Source organism: Populus alba, chromosome 3 (assembly GCF_005239225.2).
Source record: "Populus alba chromosome 3, ASM523922v2, whole genome shotgun sequence".
Taxonomy (NCBI): Eukaryota; Viridiplantae; Streptophyta; class Magnoliopsida; order Malpighiales; family Salicaceae; genus Populus; species Populus alba.
The window spans coordinates 5933098-5957557 of NC_133286.1; the positions used below are offsets into that span (position 1 = coordinate 5933098).

At 29.2% G+C, this 24460-nt stretch overlaps 3 protein-coding genes across 5 annotated transcripts; 1 reads left to right on the top strand and 2 right to left on the bottom strand.

Moving 5' to 3' along the window:
• Positions 1–7092: 7092 nt before the first annotated feature.
• LOC118031006 (uncharacterized) lies at positions 7093–8817 on the bottom strand. The gene has a single exon (XM_035035289.2). The coding sequence runs from the start codon at positions 8127–8129 to the stop codon at positions 7290–7292; it is 840 nt and encodes a 279-aa protein (XP_034891180.1). The 5' UTR covers positions 8130–8817; the 3' UTR covers positions 7093–7289.
• A 2947-nt stretch (positions 8818–11764) lies between these two features.
• LOC118031007 (mediator of RNA polymerase II transcription subunit 9) lies at positions 11765–14398 on the bottom strand. Of its 3 annotated transcripts, none has more exons than XM_035035292.2 (6): positions 14038–14398; positions 13874–13936; positions 13653–13733; positions 13061–13119; positions 12897–12978; positions 11765–11924 (listed from the first exon to the last, which is right to left on the bottom strand). In XM_035035292.2, the coding sequence occupies exons 1-5, from the start codon at positions 14344–14346 to the stop codon at positions 12921–12923; spliced, it is 570 nt and encodes a 189-aa protein (XP_034891183.1). In that variant the 5' UTR covers positions 14347–14398; the 3' UTR covers positions 11765–11924; positions 12897–12920. The 3 variants fall into 3 exon arrangements, with proteins under 3 accessions (XP_034891183.1, XP_073264034.1, XP_034891182.1); XM_073407933.1 differs by having other exon boundaries at positions 11880–12040; XM_035035291.2 differs by lacking the exon at positions 11765–11924 and having other exon boundaries at positions 12685–12978.
• A 7342-nt stretch (positions 14399–21740) lies between these two features.
• LOC118031009 (uncharacterized) lies at positions 21741–24273 on the top strand. Its single transcript, XM_035035295.2, has 2 exons — positions 21741–21901; positions 23869–24273. Exon 2 carries the CDS (start codon positions 23881–23883, stop codon positions 24073–24075), a length of 195 nt encoding a protein of 64 aa, XP_034891186.1. The 5' UTR covers positions 21741–21901; positions 23869–23880; the 3' UTR covers positions 24076–24273.
• The last annotated feature ends 187 nt before the right edge of the window (positions 24274–24460 follow it).

A 24460-nucleotide genomic window follows, 5' to 3' on the forward strand; every position in this document is an offset into this window, starting at 1 on the left:
CAATCCAGCACTATATTTTGTTGTTTTCACACTCAATAATAGCATAAACAACAAGAAATAATCCATTATTTTCATCCAACCCACTGCACTACAAAATACACCTCCATATAGACCCTTGAGATGACATCCATTAATTCTAATGAAAATGCCTACATTAAAAATAAATTTTTCCTTCATTTCTTCCATACAAAGATACATGCATTAAAAATTTCATGGTGAATGACTATCATGAATTTTTAACTATCAAGAACAAAGGGTTCTTATATCTACAAATCACAACCATCACCTATACATATAGCACCAACCTTAACTTTTTGATTAATATATCTTTTAACATGATATTCATGTTTGACATCATACTTGTGCAATAAATCTCTAAAGTGAGTTGTATTTTAAAAAGTTTAACATTCTTCAAACTTTATTGATCCATTAACTGCAAATTTAAACCTTTTACATCTAAAACTTTAGATCTCCATTCGTCTTTTTCATTTTTATTTTCCTCTCATTTTCGATCTCATCCTCATTGTCCTTATTAATAGATTATTCTCTAACTTCAACATCAACATCATCTTCGTCACTACTCATTTTCCGATCATTATCATAATCAAAAGCACCATTCAATGTTTGACTAGTAAAAAATCAACTTGTAGATTATCAATCCATTCATCTTTAACTTTATTATAAAATTCAAAACCATCCTTATTAGAAGGGATATAATCATCATATGCTTCATCATTAAAATCATCATCAGTATCCATTTTGACTCTAGCATTACCACAAACATTATTATCGACACTGGCTTTAAAACCCGCATTAAGACCACGACCAGAATATCTAATACCATCACCACCAACATCAGCATTCATCTTAAAACCCATTTCATCCCCCATTAGGACTAATATCATCAAAATAAAATACCACCTTTTCAACTTTAGGATCTTGGGCAGTAAAATATTTGGTTCCATGTGGCTTGTCATCTTTAGGATTACTTAAATAACACATCAATATTTTTATCATTACAAGATTAACACCTGGATCAGCATCAACATATAGATCTAACTCTGTTTTACCTTTATGCATCCTTAATATTTTTAAAGTCGAAGCGTCATCATATATTTTTATCACTTAACCTTTTTCAGTCATTGGAATCCATTTTTTTGGACCTGAAAAACCTAATTTCATTTTGTTTTTACCCAAAAAAAATTTTAAAACACCACCTAACCCATAAAAATCACTTAACAACCATAAAATTCCCCGAAAAATCATTCTAAAAAAAAATAAAAAAACAACTTAATCAAAATAAACCAAACAAAAACTTATTTACTTTCCCCATCATGTTTAGAGAAAAAATCACTTTTATTAAGCTCCTCTCAAGAAGAGAAACTCATTAATACAAAGATCCTCTTTTTGGGTGGCTATAATGTGGCCGTCCAAAGCTTTTTCTCTCATTTGCTATTTTCGGAGAATTTCTTTCTTTTCTCTTAAATCCAAGGATTGAAAAATAAACAAAATGAACCTATGGATAAAAATGAAAATTCTAAAAACTTTGATATTGGTCATGAATTTTCTCTATGTTTTACAATGTGATCCTCTCACTTTAAATCTTATCTTTCTACTATATTTTGAAATTTTATCTCATATAATTAGGCAACAAAAAAATCAAATAAAAAAATTTAGTGTGAAATTAAAAAAAAAAGATGAAAAATAAAAAAAATGGTGATACTTAACTACTCATATGAACAATGAAATGGTTAAGGAAAAACTCTCGTTCTTTTAGTGTATTTGTTATATAGTCATTTGATCCATGTTTCGTCGTGGGTTGTAGAGTTTAACCAATTTTTTTCAATGCAAAAAATAAATGTGCAGGTGTTGTCAATGTGTTTTTTGACATCAACTAAAAAAATTTAATTGTGAATCAAAAAGCTTATGCATACATTTAATAAAAATATATCAAGAATTATATATACCAATAAATACTAAAAAAAAAAATTGTTAATGCTATATAATGGACCAAGGATGTGTTTTATTGTATATGCTTTTTTTTTTAAAATTGAGCAACATGAATATGTTGTTTGCACATAATAAATAAATTTTAAAAATATACGAATCCATAAACTGAGAAAGAGGTTTTAATGCCAATTAAATACTAAAATGAACAGCTAATCTTTTCTATAAAAGCAAAAGACAGACAAGTATGCAAATATTTAACCCCAACCTTTTCTTTTAATTTTTATGTATTTTTTAAACTAGAACAAAAATATTTTATTTCTATAAATGGATCATGAAAATACAATTTATTTATTTAGAATATAAGAAAAATAAATTAAAAATAAATTACAATAATATCTTTGAAACATTATAAAAATAAATATTAATTTAAAAAGGTGAAATAATCAATTTAAAAATTTAGCAAGTTATGGAATTAATTTAAATGGGAATAAAAAATTAATGCAAAATAAAAATATATATAAAGGGTATTAATTAAAATAAAAAAATAATAATCAAAATTAGAAAAAATACAAAAAAGGCTAAATGCCACTAGCAAGCTAGGCCTATAAATGTAGTTAGTTACCTAAGAGCTAGGCATGCTTGGTTTTTGGTTTTTTTTTTTTTATGAATTAAATGACATGTTGTTTGTTTTTTATATTTTTCATGTTTTTTTTTACTGAAGAATAGGTTATCTAATGTGGAAAATGACATGTCATCACCTTCAATCTTTTCCGGTCATAATCGATAACCAAAAAGTTAGGGTTTCAAGTTCTGAACCTCAAAAACTCATTTTTAAATCTATTTTCATGCGAAAACATCTAAAAACACTTTTCAAATATCAATAAATCATTTTTTCAACTCAAAAAGTTTCTTAATTGATACAAAAAAATACAAAATTAAACCTTTTTTTTCTCAACTGCAGTTTTTTTTTTTTTTTTTTGGCAAATGAAGGGTTAAAAAACACCTAAATAAAACTCTTCTTATCAAATAGAATTCATTAATTGCAAAATCAACCATTTTTTATGCTAAAATGTGACTAACCAACAACTTTCTCTCTCATATCTTGTTTTTCGGTGAGTCTATCACTCCCCTTTCAAATGTTGGGACCAAGATGTGATGAAAACAAAGTTTGAGAACACACGTTAATGTGTAAATATAAAGGGGCTGAAAATGTATTTAGCAAAATATTTTAGGCAAAAAATTGTTAAAAGAAAAAAAAATCATTGCATTGTTGTCCTTGAATGTAATTTTTCCCAAGCAATAAAAATATTTTTATTTTACAAAATCAAGCATCAACCTAATATTGAAATGTTATTTTGATATTTTATTGATTCTATAAAAATTAAATCAAAACAAATCATTAAGCATAATTTCCAACTAATATAATGAAAAATGATCAAATTAAAACAAAATTATTTGGTGATCAAATTAAACAAATTGTAAAAGAACAAAAAAAAAAAAAAAGCTCAAGTAATTTGCCTGTGGATGTGCAATGCTTTAACAATATTTTCTCCATACCATTTAGGTAAATTGAATATTTCTAATACTTAATCAATAATGGAAAGGAGAGACGAGGAAAACCACTCTTCATGAGAATAAAGTAAAAGAGAAAAAAAAAATAAAAAAAAAAGAGTATCATGCCAACATTACAAGTAATAGAGGAACAGAAAGAGAAGCACAAGAACATGGTTTTAAAATCCGGTCGAGTTGGGTGGGTCAATTCGGTATTCAACTGACCTTTCTTGTATTATTTTTTACTAAAATATTGTTGTTTTGATTTTTTTTTTAAATGGATTTGATCCAAGCGACTCAATTAAAACTTGAAACTCAGGCCTTGGATCAGATCGGGTCTAAAAACTATGCATGAGACACTCTTACTTACAGGAACATTGCTTAAATCAATAGTTGGGGGGCTTAATTGAAAGTTTCATCATAGTTGAGGACCTATTTAAATTTACAATCAATAGTGAGGGTGGGAAATCGAGTTTACCTTTAAACCCTAGATACCCTACAAAATTTCAAAAGCTAAATCCCTCCAAAAGGCCCATCCCCTCCCCCCCTCTGCGTGTGCAATCAACCGCCAACCAAGTATAGGATTGCTTCATCAATTGGGTATTGATTTCTTTCGTCACGTAACTTCTTGATAAATAAAATATGTGTGAATGGAGCAGCTAATCATTATCTCCTCTGCTTCAAAGAAGCAGATACTACCACCGGCCTCTCCCTCTTTCTTCAATGGCATATCGATTTATTTATTAATAAGCAATAAATGATCGAGAAATTTGATTTATATGTGAAAATGAACCTGGGTTAACTAAGCCCCCAGATAGACACTTGCATCTCTTTTAGTCAAATGTTCTTCACTGTGAGCAAATGGAGGTCATGGTTAGTTTGATTATTTCAAAACTGAGTCTTTTTGGATCGGTTCATTCCTATGAAATACACTTTGATTTGAGTGGTTTGGCTGTTTTATGTGATTCTTGCTTGAGGTTGTTCATTTTTTTGAGCAACTTGTGTGTGTGTGTTGGGTTAATGGCCAAATACTAGTTTTGTTTTGGCTTAGATAAAGAGATTTTTCCGAGTGAGAATGGGAAATTTTGAAAATTAAGGAAATTTTTATCAAATAATCATCTCAATTCAATAGTTTAAGTTATTAGGTGAAGTTCTAAGATATGATTTATATTATTCTTTAATGCATCCTCTCAAGTAAAAGCTCTTAAGACTTGAAATTTACACAAGCCCATATTATATTGTGTATAATTTTTATTAAATAAATGGAGATGGTGAGATTCGAACTCGTGACCGCTTGGTCATTAAGACTCTGATATCATGTTAAAAATCCATCTCAATCCAATAGCTTAAGCTCTTAGGTAAGATTTCAAGATATGATTTATATTATTCTCTAAAAATCTCCTTGTCTTTAAGATTCCGGTGCAACTTCCTTTTCCATGGTATAATCTGTTATAGTGATAATTTTGCTTGTGCCATCACAGGTGAATACGTCGAGAGTATATAACGCATAATATTGCTTGTGCCATAATCAGGACAGCCTTGGTAGATGCCGCCAGGTGAGGTTCACCGTCATTTGGCAAAAGTTTGTGTGTTGCAGTTCCATAACTAAACTACTTGCCTTTTGAATTTCAGTGTTTCTTTGCTATTGACAACAACTGAGGCGACTGTATTGGAGAATCCACAGGAGAAAAAACCACCCAGTCGAATGCCAAATATGGGTGATATGGGCTATTAGATCGAGCCGTGAGCAGTGTGCTATTAGAACTGCCACAGTTTTGAGGTCTAGTTCATTCTTTGAAAGACATGGAAGAGTGAGTAAAAATTATGAATAGTTGATGAAAATGCTGTTCCAGGCAAGGAGCCCAGAACAAAAGTTTGACTATATTTATGGGCATTCATCTTAGTATTTAATACACAACTTGGTTGAATTGACATTGTAAATTTTGATCAATTTTGCTCCCATTTTTTGGAGAATTCAACCCCTCGAAATGGAAATGGAAGTGAATGTGACAGGTTTGCAAGTGTTTTAAATTAGGGCAAAAGCATGCACGCATCATCAAGATATAAACCAAATCCAATTTCCATGGCAGAAGCATCACATCCTAGCTCTTACCTTGTCCGCCTTCCTTTCTTAGCGTTCAGTCCCAAAGGGACTCATATTGCTGATGCTTTCTTGAAAGCTTTTAAGACTTTTAAGACAGTTTACAGGATCAATGTTGGAGGTCAAGAGGTTAACGACTCCGACTGGAGGAATTGTGTGCCAGATGATGGTTATCTCATTTTCGGGGATTCATCAGTTACCAACCTGGTAAACTTACAGTGGCCCGAGGAGTGATGATGATCGTGGAAGAAATTGCACATGACTGTGTCTACAGAACTTGCAAAGAAGCGAGTGTCAATAGTAGCGGCCGGAGATTGCATTTTCCCAATGTAACTTGGCCAATTTACGTGAGGAAGAAAGCTTAATTAGGCATCTTGTTAATTAGCCTGCACTTTTGTGACATTTTCACCTGTGATGGCACAAGTTCTTAATGTTGAAACCAATCAAGTAGAACCTAATCTAGAGTTTCAAACCTGGTTTCAAAGGGATCAAATGTTGCTAAGTTGGATTATTTCTTCTTTGAAAGAAGTTTTTTTCATGTCATTGGAATGACAACAAATTATGATGTTTGGCAAGCACTACAACAAGCTTTTGGTTCTGTCTCCAACAATAGACAACTTCAACTTCATTTATCATTGAAGGAGCTGATCTTAGCTGACAAAACTATGACTCGGTTCTTAAAGCAAGCAAAAAATGCATATAGTTTATGTTATTAATTAAACACATGCATGAACTTTTCATTTGACGATTAATTTTTTTTCATGATGTTGTGCTTGGCCTTTGTTTTTTATGTTTTTTTTGCATTACAAATTAACTTCTAATCCTATTTGCAGTATAGTGTGAGTTGGCTAGTCTAATTCTATTTTATTTAGGATTCTAGTTGATATTTTAGCTAATAAAATAGAAACTTAATTAGGCACACACATTAATAATCATCGATAATAAATTAAACTCGGATAATTAATTAAATATGACTTGATTATAAATAAATTTTAGAAATTAATGACCAGAATATAACTAATAAAAGGAATAACATTTATAAATCAAGAAAAATCAAATAAAAGTTTGATTGCATAAATCTCTAATAGCTATCCTAAAAAAGATATGTGATGTTTTTCATTGATAGAGATATTAGGTTTTTTTTATAAATAAAATGTTACGTCTCATAATCTTATGCACTACAACAATAACTTATAATAGATTTGAGACTAGAGAAAAGAAATATGAAAGAGTTAGTACTTAAGGTCTAATAATCTTCTTTTTTAAAAAAGAATTTAGAAGATTTTTTATTTAAAGATTCATGTAGATTATTTCTAAAGACCGTATCATCTTATAGTTTACAACTTTAACCATGAAGAGCTCATCCTTCATATTTGTACTGAGTCGTTCATCAATAAGTGAGACTTACTTGTAGATTTCATTGATTCCATGTTTAATGTGTATTCTTGGAGTTTTTTTAAAATCATATTTTATTATATTAGACCATCCCTGACAGAACAAGATGAACTGTAATAATTGATGCAAAGGTACAAACTCAGAAATCAAAGCATGCATGCAAAATAAAGCACTTAATTAATCTAAATTTCTGCTTGTTGCAGCTGCATGAGTCATCTCTCTAAGCTTAAAAATTAACAAGAATATTTGAATTAATCGTTCATGATATATGATTACATTATTATTAATTAATCTACGATGACATAAGTAACTGCGTGGATGGCACAAACCTCATATCCACTACCGGATCTTGATCATCAGGCTCAAAGTTGACGTCGTCGTTTACATCAAGAATCGGCTTCAAATTATCATCTTGCGTACTGCAGTGATCATCGCCATTATAAGCTTGCTTAAGCTGATCATCTAAGTAATTAGGCGATGATGATATCGACAAGCTAGAAATATCCTGCACGCTGGCCGCGGTGGCCCATGCAGTTGTAGGATCTTGATCTTGTAAATGTAGTTGATTGTTATCTGGATTGTGAATAACAAATTCTTGTTGATCTTGATGTTCTTGCGGGTATTGATCATGATATTGCATGACTGGATCGTACATGTCGAAAGTATCTGTAATAATGATACTTTGGCAGTCATGATCGGTCTGATGATCAGGGGCTGCGGCCGCTGCCGCCGCCTGTGCTTGGATCAATTGAGTCTGCTGTTGGGCTGCAGCCTGGGCACGATATATAGCAAGTTGATGAAGAACAAAATCAAGTTCAGCCCTAGTGTATTCGATTTGACGTTGGAGTTCTCGAATCATTCGATAACATCCTCCGACGGGATCATTTGCCCGGACATCCGATTGAAAGATGATGGTACGCATGGCTTCGTCCTTCTCGGGAGGGTTAAGGTTCTTGATGATCTTGCTAATGTTGCTAACACCAAACAATTTATGGGCGTTGAGGAACTGTCTCTGGCGATTGTGAGGGAAATAAGGGGCGAGAATGCAGTCAGGAGCGCACTTCCTGCGTTGGTATTTGCAAGCTGCACAGGCCTGGGTGGTGCTGCTACCAGTCCTTGAAATAATGCTCATCTTTGTGCTCTGTTTGCTATTGTTGTTTTAGAGAAGACGAGAGAATTCGGATGCGTTGCCGGCGGGGCTGGTGCTGTTTTCTTATTTAGAAATGGTTTCTCTCTTCTTTTTCGCTCTGCTGCTGCTTTTAGATCCTTTCTTTTCTCCCTGCCAACAAACCAAGAACCCCTTTCTTGGAGAAAAACAAGACGAGAAACAAACACATATGATGATGATGATATATGACAAACCAGAGGGAGACAGATCATTTATTCACTTGATTATGATACATGATCAGGGAGTAGAGTAGAGACTATTCTTGGGCAGGGGCGAGAAAATACTATGAGACACAGTCAAATTTAGTTAGGTGTTCAAAATCAATGTGTGGTGTTCAAGCTAAAGCCAAAAATAGAGCTTCTGTCTGTATTTAGAATGCTTTACAGGGTCAGAACAATCGCAGTCAAAATGATGATCTTGCTAATTAATACAGATTAAATTAGTTAAGTTTTCCAAAGATTTTAATTAGGACTTCCTAATTACTTCTTTAAACACAGCAGTGCATGCCCCTTAACTTGGATGCCATCAATGCCTGACAGTTTGCAATTGTTTTTTCTTTTGGATTTAAAAGGTAAACTTCTGCTTTATTTGCAGTAACTACTTCAAACGACCAATGGGGCCACTCGAGGCATAGGAAAAAATTCAACAACAAAAAAAAAATTGAATATGCTGTCTTTTTATTTTTTATATAAAAAAATTTTCAATTGCAAATCAAAAGTTTATATATATATATATATATATATATATATATATATATATATATATATATATTAAGAATTATTTACATAAATAAATGAAAAATATTATTTACGATACTACAAAAAAAACAGATATAGATCAAGATATTTAATTCAGTAATAGGGGCTATTTACATGGTTAATAAATTTATTTATTAAAATTAGTTTTTCATTCAACAAAATGATTAAAAAAATAGACACAAGATAAAATTAATTAAATGAAATAAAAAGGAAAAATATTATTCGAGGCTACACATATTTAAAAATTATTATAAAAAAAATATCAATAAAAATGCAAACTCAGGAGAGATGAAAAAAAGATTAGGCTCTGCTAGTGCATTTGACCAGATTAAACTAGTATGGTGTCCGGAAAACCAATCTTCTTGGTTGATATTTTTGTACTAATCAGCAAATTACCTTCTACTTTTCCATGGGCCTATCGGACTCATCAGCAAATTCAAGAGCTGAAAAAAGTAAGTCTATGTGCTTTTAATATTTTTCTTTGGTTTAAAATTTTTATGTACAGCATTTCACCATCGTCTCATGTTTTCTGGCTTCCTTTTTGGGTCACTTCTGCGTTTTCTATTCCTTAGTTAGAACATGGTTTTGAAATCCAGCCTAACCCAACGAGTCAACCCTGAACCTAGCCAACTCATGGCTGAATTCAGGTCGAATTGAAAAAAAAAACAGAAAAAAAAATTTGAACATGCTGTCTTTTTATTTTTTATATAAAAAATTTCAATTGCAAATCAAAAGTTTATATATATATATATATATATATATATATATATATATATATATATATATATATCAAGAATTATGTATGTAAAATAAATGAAAAATATTATTAACAATACTACAAAAAAAATAGATATAGATCAAGATATTTAATCCAGTAATACAAGTTATTTATGTATTTAATAAATTTATTTATTAAAATTAGTTTTTTATTCAACAAAATAATTAAAAAAATAGACACAAGATAAAATTAATTGAATAAAATAAAAAAAAATATTATATGAGGCTGCACATATTATAAATATTATCCAAAAATAAATGTTTTTTATTTTTAAAAATAAAATTAATCTATATAAAATATAAACAAATAATAGATGAATTAGAATAATCTTTTCAAAAACTAAATATATATAAATTAATTTAAAAAACAATTACTATTTAAAAAAACTAAATAAGTAAAATAAAAAATCATAAGGAAAGGACAAATAAATAAATTTAAAAATATATTTTTTTATCAATAAAAAATGTAAAATCAGGGGGGGGAATCAGGCTTTGCTGAGCATAGCAAGCCGAGCCCATACATGTGAGTCCTTATTTAACAAAAAAAATAAGCCAGACAAATACATCAAATGTATTTGACCAGATTAGAATAGAATGGCGTCCGGAAAATCAATCCTTATGGTTTTTTAACTTCGAAACCAAAATGTTTTAGTCGGTTGAAGTTGCTGTTACTATTTTAAAAAAAGCTAAATAAGTAAAATATAAAAAACAAGATCATAAGGAAATGGAAAAAAAATTTAAAAATTATTAAAAAAACATTTTTTAATCAATAAAAATGCAAAATCAGGAGAGATGAAAAAAATAAATAAATCAGGCTCTGCTAGTGCATTTGACCAGATTAAACTAGTATGGTGTCCGGAAAATCAATCTTTTTTTTATAAAGGAGAAAAAAATAGATTTTAATCTTTTATATTTATATTTTTTATCCTTGGGTGCATATAGAAAGAAAATTGTTTTTCCAAATCACATTATTATTATTATTTTTATTGGTCATTCAAATAATATTGTAAAAAAAAATTCCGGCATCTTGGTACTCTCTTTTTTGTACTTAAAAAAATATAATTCGACCAAACGACTTGGGTTATAGCACCGATCAAGTTGAATAAGTTGATTTTACTTTAATTAGACAATAAAAATAACAGGCAATGATAGTAAATAAACAATTTTAAAAAAAATAAACAAAGAAATCACGATAATTTTTTTTTAAAAAACTGACAGTATAAAAATGGATAAAAAAAAAGGACACAAAAATTCAAGTCAAGTAAGGTAATAGACATGTAACCTAGGTAATAAAAGATAAGTCAGCTTAGGTTAACCCACAAAACTCGTGCCTTGAGTTATAAAATTGTAATAACCCAATAGAAAAAAAAAAAAAAAAGACTGAAAAAAAACCACAAAGTCAATTTTTAAAGAAAGGGTTAAATTAAATAGAAATAACCTTAACAAAAGAGGGGGGGATCAAAAGAATGAGGACCAAATAAAAAAAAATACACCATAAACTTGGATTGAATCATAATTTTGAAACCTAGCCCAGCCCCGCGGATCGACTTGGGACTCGGCTAACTCCAGGCTGGAACCAAACCGGATTTAAAAAAAAATAGGGGAAGTCACAACCCTAGGTGACCCAATCGATTAACCCGGTAAAACCTAGTCAAAAACCTGATTATAACCCGTTAACTATTTTCTTATTTTTCACCAAAACGATGTTATTTTGATTTATAAAAAAATAAGGTTAACGCAATGAGCCAAGCCTTGGACCGGGTCAATTACCAGGTCGGGTTTCAAAACCCTAGATTAAATGATGAAATTAAAAGTCAAGAAAAAAATATAAATAAAAAAATAAATAACAAATTAAAAAATAACAATAAATGACAAATTAAAATTCAATGATAAAATTAAAAATAAATAAAAATACCATTAATTGTTCTCATTGGAGAAAAATGTGTTTGCGAGATTTTGTAATAATTAATATGTCATAGTTTGCAATTTCATAGGATGTATAGAAAGTGAAAGTCTCCTCACGCAAATGAAGAAGATGTCATCGGCAGTAGCTGGCGTAAAGCAGAGGAGAATAGCAATCTACTCGTTGAACAAATAAATACATCTAGAATTAACAAAAAAAAAAAAAAAACCCAGGTCTCGATAGCCAATTTGTTTTGATTCACTTTGTATTCATGGATGAAAAACCACTTTGTATTCATGGATGAAAAACCGGAGAAACATCCTACAAAAAAACAAAATTGCGAATTCCAAAACTATTCAATTTCAAGTCTGTGAAACATCAAGCACAAAGATATTTCATCCTCTTTGTTATCATTTTGTACTCCTCCATGCTTGGTCCTGCTTGTTTTTCGTGTATAAAAGAGCATCAAGGGAGACATACATGGTATACAGGATACAAAACTAGGCATGCAAAGTTAGTACATTCACCAGCAGCTATGTCCGGTAAAAAAACAATCTGCCTGGTATCATTCAGTAGAAAAGATTTGTGGATGATTTGATTTTCACAACACAAACTATTCAAATGATGATCATTTTGCATAGATCTACATAATGCATGGACAGTTCAAATATATGGTAGAGCCTAGTGATGGATAACAACAAAATCCTAGAGCAAGTGTTACTGAGTTGTTTGCAGTTTGAAACCAGAAATGACATAAAAAGCAATTAAGAGTAATCGAAAGGATGAATCATCAACAACTTTTCTTTCGCAACAAGGAACCATCAAAAACTTTCTTGCTGCAAATCAGTGTGCCAATTTCAGGTGGTGTGCAAACATCTCTAACTAGCTCCAAACTCAGATATATCTTTGCACTTTTATGTAGGCTTAAATTGTGACAAATCGTCTCAAGCTAGCCAGTTTGTTTTGATTCACTTTGTATTCACGGATGAAAAACCAAAAGTAAATTCAAGTCAATACCATTTATCGTATTTTCAAGTAACAAATATGGAGTAAAAAAATAAGGAAAACAGATAGTTGATAAAAAAAAAAAACTAATAAGTAAATTTCGAAAGACATCAATAGCAACATTGTTACCCATATCAGTCACACAGATCAAGCAAAATCCAAAAAACAATTAAGAGTTCCACTTCCACCCAAAGCAACAGGTGGCTTCCTATTTTTGCTTAATAATTTGCTTTCACTTGATTGTTAACAAACACTTGTCGGGTTTGAGTTCTAAAGTAATTTTCTTACCCAATGCTCGAGAGGGAAAAGCAGTCATGGTTCAGACTTGAGAAGCTCTTCAACAGAATTTCTATACTTGCCAATTAGCTCCCTGATATTGAGATATAAATTAATTTCATGTATCAAGCAAGTCAAGAACAAAAGCAAAGAAATACTCTTTAGAGAATATTTACCTCCTTTGATTTAGCAATTGTTCACTTTCCTCCAGCTTTCGCTTTTGTCCCTCAACTGTCTGCACAAAATATAAAAAAGATCACAAAATCAAAACACTGGAACTTTGACAAACCATTAGGCTTAATATAAACATCCTAAAATGACTGGTTTTGTATTGCACTTTCATGGGATTTTGGTAATATATATACATCATGAATCAGGCCAATGATAATGTGAGCTGATGCACTAAGGTTTCTATATTTCTTCTATCATCTCAACTCTAAATCATTGCATTTGTTCCACATTCTACAGACCGATGCACCAAGGTTTCTATATTTCTTCTATCATCTCAACTCTAAATCATTGCATTTGTTCCACATTCTAAAGACCGATGCACCAAGGTTTCTATATTTCTTCTATCATCTCAACTCTAAATCATTGCATTTGTTCCACATTCTAAAGACAATCAAACGCGACATAAACAATTAGATACAACAGTATCTCCACAATTAAAACAAAACAGTATAAGAATGTGACTGTTATATATAACCATCAAAACTCTAGAGAAAATAAACCAAAAAAAAAGATAAATGCTTTAGAATAGATAATTACCATGGCTTTAGCATTAATTGAGCTTGAAATGGAATTCAACAGCTGCTGACACTTGTCAAAGTGAGTGTTCAATTCATTGACCTTTCCAATTAAACAAAAAGAACCCATTTTAGATCGAACTTATAATCTCTTTTCTCAATTCTAAAACACAATAAACAAAAAGAAAATTCCCATATTAATAATTCTTCTTCTTTTTTTAAAAAGAAAAGAAACAAACCAACCAAAGCATCAGAATGCTGATCCCGAGTTCCATTCTCAATAGCATCAGCTAAGTTCTCCGCCAACTGCAAACAAACAAACAAACAAACAATCAAAACAAAACCCTTAATTTTGTATAGCACAATATATGTGTGTATGCATAGATTAATAGGGTTGAGATGGTAACATGTAAGAGATGAAAGTGTGAGGCCAATGATTGGTGGTGATGGTTCTGTTGCTGCACTTGCGGTTGTTGCTGTTGTTGAATAAAACGTTGTTGCTGGGGCTGTTGTTGCTGATATTGCTGCTGCTGTTGAAATTGTTGTTGCTGTTGGTTAAACTGCTGCTGCTGCTGCTGAAACTGAGTAAATTGTGGTTGTTGCTGCTGTGGAGAGAGGTAAAACTGGTCTTGATTTGAGTGTGCGGGCGAGCCACTGTGTGTCGGAACGCTTGGGATCACTGTCCAGTTCCCTCCTCCACTGAATGATTGATCCATTGCTCCCTCCCTCCCTCCCTCTCTCTCTCTAAAACGCTGAACCCTTCTTAATTCTACTTTCCTTTAAAGAAGAGGAGGCAGCCAAGCTCAGGAAATTACTCGTCGATTCGTATTGGTGGAACGTCAACTCCCCATAAACGACACGTAGTTTCTTCATAGGCGGGGGTAACTCCATCTAGAGATGACAATTAATATCATCATTTAATATACATTCAAAATACCTTAAAAATACATAGTTTTTTTATTAAATAACAAATAACATCTTTATATTCAAAACTTCAATATTTAATTTTTAATTAATATAATAATTATAATTATAAAAAAAATTAAAAGAGATATAATTTTACTGTAACGCATTCATTATGCATATGTTCATGATTTATTGTGAATTTTAATAAATAAAATTTTCATTTTGATTATTATTATTTTTTTCAATTGCATCCTTACATGTGTAGTTTGTGATATTTTATGAGTTAGTTTCTTCTTTTTATATTTTCTTTAGAATTAAAGGTTGTGATTAAATTACACAATTTGATTAAAGGTAATTAATTTAATAAAATATAGCTTAAATTTGTAGTATAAAAAACACAATTAAAAACAAAAGAACAAAATTGAGAACCATAAAAAACAAAAGGTCTTATCTCAAATTCAAGGGAAAGAATATTTGCTTCATATATTCTCCGTTGAGTTTTTTTATGGTCTATTTAGTCTGAAAATTTTATGTTTTGATTTAAAATTTTATTTCATTTACATTTCAGCCCTCAAATTTAATAAAAGAAAGATTAATTGGAAAACTTGGAGGGAGAAATAAAATGATTGGTTGATCACATTCTAATAACAAAAAAACTGATTTTGCTGCCAATAGGTTATATTTGACAAGAGAATTTCCATTGAGGTGTATTTTATTTTTCATCTTGCTAGAAAAAAGTAGATAAGGATTCAAGAGTTTTCTTACTCTAAATGATTTTTATTTTATTTTTTGATCAATTAAAGGTTTATTTGATGTTAAAAAAGAGTTTATTAAGTGTTTTTAGGATGTTTCTCATGTATTTTCAGGTGAAAAAATTATAGAAAAGTTTTTTTTTTTCTTTTGCTCTAGAAGCTGGACTTTCCAGCCAATTTAGGTGATCAGAATCCTATCAATGAATGACACGTAGTTTGCAATTATAAAATGACACTTTATTTATTTAAAAAAAAAAAGAAAGAAATTGGGTGAATGGCTTTACACTTTTTTTGAATTAAAAAAAATAATAGACAGGTTTATGGCCTGGATTTTTTTTGTTATGGATTATGGGTATTGGCACACTTAGGCCCAAATACTTAGTTTTTTTTTTTTTTGTAAAGGCCTTTATGTTTTTTTTTTCCTTTAATTTTCATTAAAATGAAAATAATTAAAAATATTTTTAGAATATTATTTTTTAAAATAATTTTTAATTTTTTCTTTGATTTCAGATATAATTAAAATATTCTTTTTATAATATCAGAGAATGCTCTATTTGTATAGCCTTTTATAATTTTTTAATAATTTTTTTTTCCGGCTCATGTATATTTTTATTATCGTATAATTAAATAAAAAAATAGATTTAAATTTTTTTTCTCCTGATAACATGCAAGTAATATATTATTCTTATATTTTTAATAAATTAACATCAAAATTATTAAAATATAATTTTTTTTATTAAAAGCTTCTTCATAATTTTGATAAGCTATTGTTTACAAAATAAATAACATAGTAAAATAAATTCCAAAAAAAAAAAAAACAAAAGTGTATTAATAAGATAAAGGAGTTTTAATTAAAGAGATACATTTTTTTTATCTTTATTTCAAATTATTCATTTTTTTATCTTTATTCTAATTACTTTTAGTTTTTATCAAATAAATAAAATACCACAACAAGCTATATATTTTTAGAAAATAAATATATTAATAAGAAAAGGAAGAGTTATACTAGAAAATTATTTTGTTTCAATAAAATTTAAATTATCACTATTCTTATAAGAAATTACTGACATATCATTAAAAAAATTAATATTTTTATTTTGCATGAAATCAAATATCTTAATATGTATCTATCTTTAAAAAATTTTATTTAGTTTTTAATTAGCCTTAATAGCTTTTTTTTATTATTTATTTGTGTATATGATTCTTGATTTATTTTATTAAACATACATGTCAACTTTTCAATTCATAATTAAAAAAACTTCTTATACTTGAAAAAACACATTAACAATGTCTAGAGATGCATATGCGCGCACATATATGGGTTTATTGCCCTACTTCATTCTTATTTGGGACTTGCACCATTAAGTAAGATTGACCTAAGATTCTAAGTTTTTTTCATTAAAACCCTAAATCTTACCATACTACAAAGTATAAATCTACAAATAAAAACTCATAATTACAACATGCTTGAAGAATCATTTTTGGTAGCTTTGATATTTAAAATCCACTATATAGCTATTTTTTTTGTCTTTACGAGCAAACATAAATTTTAATTTTAGAGAGGTGAAACCTTACTTTTACTGATAGACTTTTCAAAATATAAAGTAATTATACCCAGAATAATTCAATGAAAAGATGTAATCTTACTAGAGAACTGGATTCTTGAAGTAGCAATGCAACTTGAACCTCAATAACCTCTATAACTAAATATCAAACTTAAATAAATAACCCAATACAATGATAACAAGATTAAACTAACCTTTCACAAATATTCAACTAGTTCTAGATTCTCAGATGAATTGTCTTCATTAAGTACTCTTAATTTAAAAAGAATCTATGATATCCTCTCTATTATAAATATAATTTAACATACAAACTCATCTAAAAAATCAACATGTGATATTTCTAGTACCAATTTTCAAAATACATATTATACCACAAATGTACCCAAGCCTTTATATACAAACCTAGAAAATGATTGACACTCTTCACTAACCTCTCCAATTTTCTCTGCTATATAGAGAATATCCGAAATAAACTAAATGTTTTAAAAAATAAGTTATCATTAAAAAAATATTTTGTTGATGATTTCAATAGTAATAATAACTCTGAAAAGAGATTTGGTTTTTCAAAAAATATCTAAAACAAAGACAACAAATACAAAAATATTTTTTATGATTTTGTTACATTACATATAATACAAATCTTGTTTTTTTATTGGTTTGAGTTATATTATTGATGCGAACCTCTTGATTATGTGGTCAAACAACCTACAACGAAGGTGATACAACTCTTAGAAAGCCAAGAAATCAGGTTTGATAGGAGTGTGACATAATGAAAACCTGTTTCAAAACACCATCACTATTGGAATTAAATTGAATAATGTCACGAAGCTACTTAATCTTTGATAAGTCGGTTTAATCTTTCAAAAATCAAAGAATGCAAGAATTACTCTCGCACACAGGCTGAATATCCATAATGATATTATTCAATGACTATTGAATTTTAGGCTATAAAGAGTTTAAATGCTTTTAGAAATAACTCTAATGGATTAACCTTTGTGAACTATATTAATACACTTACAAAATTGACCCAATACTTGTACTAATAAGCCCAAAACATTGATCCTAATAAGCTTTGGATCTAAGCTGAAAACCAAGTATTTAATTAAGCTCAAACATGAAGAAAATAATAAATTTGACACATAAATTAAAATTGTTGCATTTAATTAACAAAATAATTTAAGATAAATAAATTTTTTAGTTTAAAAAATATCATAAGGATGTTTGTTGCGATCCTTAGATATCCAAAATAAATCAGTAACTTTCTATAATAATCGATTGTGTTTTGTTGGATAAATTGGGATTTTTGCATAGAGAACGACAAAAAAGTGAGAATTCAAGTTGGGAAGTGGTTTCATTAAAGATAAAGCAAAAGGATCTGCTATGAAGAACTGGTTGGAAATATCATTTAGAGAGCGACAATTTGCAGTTCAAAAGGGTAGAATTTCTTGGCGGGATTGAATTTGGGTTTCGTTTGTTTGCTGGAAAGTAGTTTCCTTTTGGAAAGTGAATTCCGGAGAAAATGAATTCCGGAGAAAGTGAATTCCGAGAAAGTATTTTCTGATGTTTGGTAATGTAATGGAAAATAAATTGGAAAACACTTTTCAGTGTTTGGTTATGTCATGGAAAATAAGCTGGAAAATAACTTATTAATATTTTTATTTTTCTCAAGTTTATTAAAATAATGAGAAACAAATCTTATAAATTAAAAATTTGAATGAGAATGAAATTGAAAAAAATTATAATTTCATAAATTATCTCAAATAAAATAAATAATAATCAAAATAATAGAGGTCAAATCTAAAAACTTAAAAAAAAAATAAAAGGTGAAGAAATTAAAATAATAATAATCAACTTTTCATAAATTATTTCAAAAAAATAAGTAACAATCAAAAGAATGAGGACCAAATTTGATAGATAAAAAATTTCAATAAAAAAATGATAAAGAAAAAGCAAATAACAATTATAAAAATAAGGACCAAAGTTAATATAAAAATAAAATTTTAAGTGATGAAATTGAAAAATAAATATTCAAAATAAAAAATAAAATATATATATATATATATATATATATATATATATATATATATATATATATATATATATATATATATATATAGCAATCAATAGTTTGAGGATCAAATTTGATATAATCAGCAAATAATAATATTTCTAAATTTTTCACAATTTCCGGAAAGTGTTTTCCGCCCAAATTTTCCAAGAAAACACTTTCCTGAAAACCAAGCCAAATTTTTCTTTTACTGGAAAGTGTTTTCCGTTAACCAACTTTCATAATGGCAAACAAACACAAGAAAGTTTGGAAAGTGATTTCCCGAAAACCACTTTCCGAAAAACAAACACAGCTAAAAGGGAAAACACTTTTCTGAAAACCAAGCCAAATTTTTCCTTGACTAAAAAGTGTTTTCCGTTGACCGAAAAATATTTTCCGTTAACTAGAAAGTAGTTTCCATTGATCGGAAAATGTTTTCCGTTAACCAACTTTTCTAATAACAAACAAACACAGAAAAGTTTGGAAAATGGTTTCCCGAAAACTACTTTTCAAAAAACAAACATGACCTTAGTGTCATTGTTTATTGACCAGCCACTCAAGCTTTTTGCAAAAGATTGAGAGGATAATGCCACTGTGGTGCTTATTATTTTTTTTTTAAAAAAATATTTTTAAGAAAATTATATTTTTTTTAAATTAATATTATTTTTAGTATTTTTAGATTATTTTGATATACTGATGTTAAAAATAGTTTTTAAAAATTAAAAAATATTATTTTAATATATTTTCAAATAATAATATTTTAAAAAACAAATACAGTACCATGAATATATTTCTAAACACGCATGATATCTCAGAGGTTCACCATAGAGGCTAGTGATTTTTTGGGTGGAATTTGGTGTTGGCTTGCTAGAGAGATTGAAGAAGAATAATAATAAGAAGAAAAAAACTAGCCATGGTGTTCTTAGAGATGAGAGACGAAATAAATTAGATTTTCATTGATTCAGTTTTTTTTCCCTGTTAATAGCGAATTTTATACGTTTATATGTTATATATGAGAATAGATTTGTTTTTTATTTATTTAAATTTAAAAATTGATTTGATAATTTTTAAAATAATAGAGGTAAAATGTAAAATAGAGTAGCTATACAATGTTAAGGGTATTTTTTTTTTAATTTAACCTTTTAACAATTTATTTTTTTATTTTTTTATTTTATCATTTAATATTAAATTGTATTTTATAATTGTATTTTATAATTTTTTTCATTTAGTTTTTTTGTTGGGTTTTATATTGATTTCATGGATTTTGATTTTCAATTCCAACCTTCAATACTAGATCTGCTGGAAATACAACTTCATATTTTTTTTTTTAAATTACTTTCTATAAATTTACCTCAGTCTTATAACTCAAGTAACCAGTTTAATAGGTTAACCTAAATTGAATTGTATCATTTTTTTTTTTACCATTTTTTCTAATTGATTTTTTATGATTTCATCTTTCAACATTAAATTAGTTGAAAATTAAAATTTATGATTTTTTTTAATTTATTTTATATGAGATTATCTTGATCTCATGAATTGGATTACAAGCTTGACAGGTTGATTTTGGTTAACTCTATTTATTTTTTTGATCGTTTTTAAATTGAGTATTTTTTTAACTGGCTTTTTTATTTTTTTTATTTACTTTACATGGAGTTATTCTCATTTCATTACCCCGGATGGCAGGTTTGGAAGGTCGACTAGGGTTGTCAATATTTATTTTTTTAGGGTCTTTTTTTTAATTGATTATATATATTCACCCTCCAACAACTAAATTTTTTTTTATTTAGTTTTTTTTTTCAATTTCATATTTAGATATTAGGTTATTTGGAGATTGAACTTTGAAATTTTTTTTAATTTCCTTTCTATGTAGTTATCTTAGTCTTATAAATTTAGTTTTTTTTTTCTCGATTTCAACCCTTAACATTTTGATCTGTTGGAAATGAAGTTTTGTAATTTTTATAATTTATTTTTTATCAAGTTATCTTAGTCTTATGACTTAGGTCACGGACTCACGGGTTTAACTTGTTAGCCTAGGTCAACTTGAGTTTTTTTTTAATTGATTTTTTTATTTCATCCTTCAACACTAGGTTGGTTAGAAACTAAGCTTTATATATATATATATATATATATATATATATTTCTATGAAGTTATCATAATTTTATAACCCTGATTAGTAAGAAACTGAGCTTTATTTTTTTTAATGGAATTATCCTGATCTCATGACTCGGGTGCAAATTCAATAATTTAACCCGAGTTGACTCAATATTTTTTTTTTTGTCTTTTTTAATTTAATATTTTTTTAATTTTATCTTTTAACATTGGTTTGATTAAGGATTGACTTTTATAATTTATTTTAATTTGCTTATTATCAAGATCTAATAACTTGTATAATAGATTTGACAAGTTAATGCAGTTTGATTCAATATATTAGTCTCAATATCTAAAAGAAATATTATTTAATACATCATCCTATATATATTTCAAAATAATATCATTCAATATTCATCATATTTTAAATTTATAATTAAAAATATTTTTTATTAGAAAATATATTATCAATACTTGAATAATTTTTTTACATTAAAAACCCACGGCAACATGGACCTACGATCTAGTCTATACTATTTGGTGGTATATAGCATTACAGTTCAATTGCATTTTTGAATTTTTTTTTCTTTAATTGTTTTTTTGTATTTTTTGAATTATTTTAATATAATAATATTAAAAATAAAAAAAATATTATTCTAAATAAAATTCTATATCCCAAATAGACACTTACCCAGGCGGAGTGAAGCAAACCGTGTTTTTGTCAAGAGAAGACACGTCGTTGGGTGGTAGTAGAACTAGACAACTGCCAAGAAACGGCATGTTGTTTTGAAGTGGGCACGTAGCTTCTCCCATCTCCCAGGAGAGAAGAAGAACAAGAAGAGAGCAAGAAAGACAACATTTGTAGCTACAACAAGATACAAGGATAAAGGAAACTAAGAAAGAACAAGAAAGGTTGCTTGCTCTGCCTTCTTTCATTATCATGCGTGTCTGTCTGTCTGTCTTTCTCTCTCATTTTCTTTTTCTCACCCTAATAAACCATCCCTTACTTCTGATTTAACAATTACTTTACTGCCTGCCTTTGTTTTGTGCTTGTGTTTTTTTCTTTTCTTTTCTATGTATGGGGAAATCATATATTGGATATTGAGGATGAAATATGTTATGGGTTTTTGTGATCTTATTGTAATTTGTTCATACTTTTTTATTTTGATCAGCACCCTTTTGGATAATGCTTGGTAGCACAAAGTGTAAAGGATTTTGTAATAGGAAAAGTGTATTAAGATTCATGTGATTGATGTGGTTGGCATATGTAAGAGATAAGAGTGTTGTGATTATTTTTAAATTGTTGTTTGTTTCATTGAAGCTTTTGCAAATACTTGTTTCAGTCACAACCTCTTTAATGTTTTGTTTCTTATGGTCTGTGTCTGTAGTGGTTAACACTAGTCTTACTCGTTTGTGCTGGCTACTTGTGTCATGTAAATGGACAGTCTGCTATTTTCGTCGAGGTCTGAATTATTAGGGTTCTTTGCCAATGGGTAGATGCTTGAATGAAATGTGTGATAGCAGCGATTGTATTCCCAAAATTGCTGTAATTCTTATAGAAGAAATGAGAACAGGCACAAAGAGTTGGGTTGTTTATTTTAGTATTCAGGAAGGACATGTTTATGCTTGCTTACTGATGAGGTAATTTAAAGGAGACTGCCTGCTTTGTGAGAATAGGATGGAATTGCAGAGAACTTAATCAATCTTTGATAGTTTTTCCTTTGATCAGGTAGTTGTTATATTTCAACATCATGATGGGATAGAAAGAAATCTTCATTTTTGTTTGCTATCCCACGAAATCTCCAGCAGTAGTTATAAAAGATTCTAAGTTTATTACATTGAAATTTTTTGTTCTATTATTCTTCATTTTCCTCTTGCCTTTCTTCAGAACTTTTTGGTGACAATTTATGTGATTAGCCAAGTGTGCCTTGTCTTTTTGAATTCAAGGGGCAGGGGAACTAAGAATAGTGTTTAGACTGGGATTTGCGTTGTGTCAGTTACTGGACATATCTCTTCCACTTCTGTGAATGAAATAGAGAGAAGCTGCTGAAAAATATTTCTCAGACAAATTTCTCATCTTCTCCACAAGAACATTAGGGATGCATTGATTTTTCCTTTTTATTTTTGCCCTCTATTTAACTAATTCTGAAAAGGCTATCACGCATGCTGATAATATGAGTGTTCTCATTTTGAAGTTTTTCTTTGTAACTTTTGAAACCTGTACTTAAACTTTGAGGAAGAAACTCTGTTCACATTCAAAAAAGGATATGAAGAAAGAAAGAACTGGGGCCTCCACATGTTATGAATTGGAGCAGCAAAATCATACATTAGAACAGCTTTAGTTGGGTCAAGATGTTCTTGTTATTTATAGCCTAAGATTCATTTATTTTGATAAGTTGTTAACATTGGCCTTGGTTATTTTGGTTGATATGCTAGGTATTTCATTTGGCATTTTGATACAGCCGGGCTTGTGGGAAATTGAAGGATCTGAGCATTCCTGAGGATCTGACACAACTAGATCCAATGGTCCAATAAGTGATGGATTGACTTGCTAAAAGAAAACTGCTTTTAGAATTATTTGTAAAAATTTGAGTCTAATCCAATGATATGATCTCTTGTTCTTGTTATTTTTATTTTAAAATGCTAACATAGTCTTACGTAAGCAGATCTTCTCTTATATCTAGACTTGTCATCATGGTTCATAAAAGCATTTTTATATCATCCATATAATCTGTCTGGATCATATCTCTATTTAGTTGTGTCAGATCCATCCTCGCTCGAATGTTCATAACCTTCAATTTCTACAGGTGGCTGCATTTGCTTGTTATTTTTATGGATGGGACAGCCTTTTGATTTTTTCACATAAATGTATTTTGCAGTTCCCATAAGAAATGGCAGTAAAACCAACAGTTGCCTTGAGGGCTGTACTTGTAGGGGGTGTAGCAATATTTGCGAAAGTAGCAAGTGTAATGAAGGCTGCTGGTGGTGTGAAGCTAGGGGCTGCTGCAGCGGCTGTCACAGCAGCTGCAACTGCTGCTGTTTCTGGACCGAAGAAAGATTCAAATGATACTTCACCTTCACAATGATTACTTTTCAGTTTTGGGTTCATTTGTTCTCAGGTAATTTTAGTACGTAGCAAGTCAAGAGGAGTATGGCTCGTGTTTGAACTCTTGATCTAGAGAGAATGTTTGAGCCAAGGAAATAAAAGAAAAGACATCGTTGATTCACATTGAAAGCTTCCGATACTGCAGATAACATTGGTTATTTTGCTGTTTTTCCTTCAAGTTTTAGGGATAAACTAGATGTAATGTTTACGCGATGTTGCGGGCTTGTGGCATGCTTGTGTATTGTTATGGATTTATAAAAAAAATTAAAAAAAAATTATACGGAGAAAAAACTACTGCAATTCATAATGTTTTCAAGAAAAAAACTACAAAGCTAAATTCTTAAGCAGTTTAATATTAAAAAAAT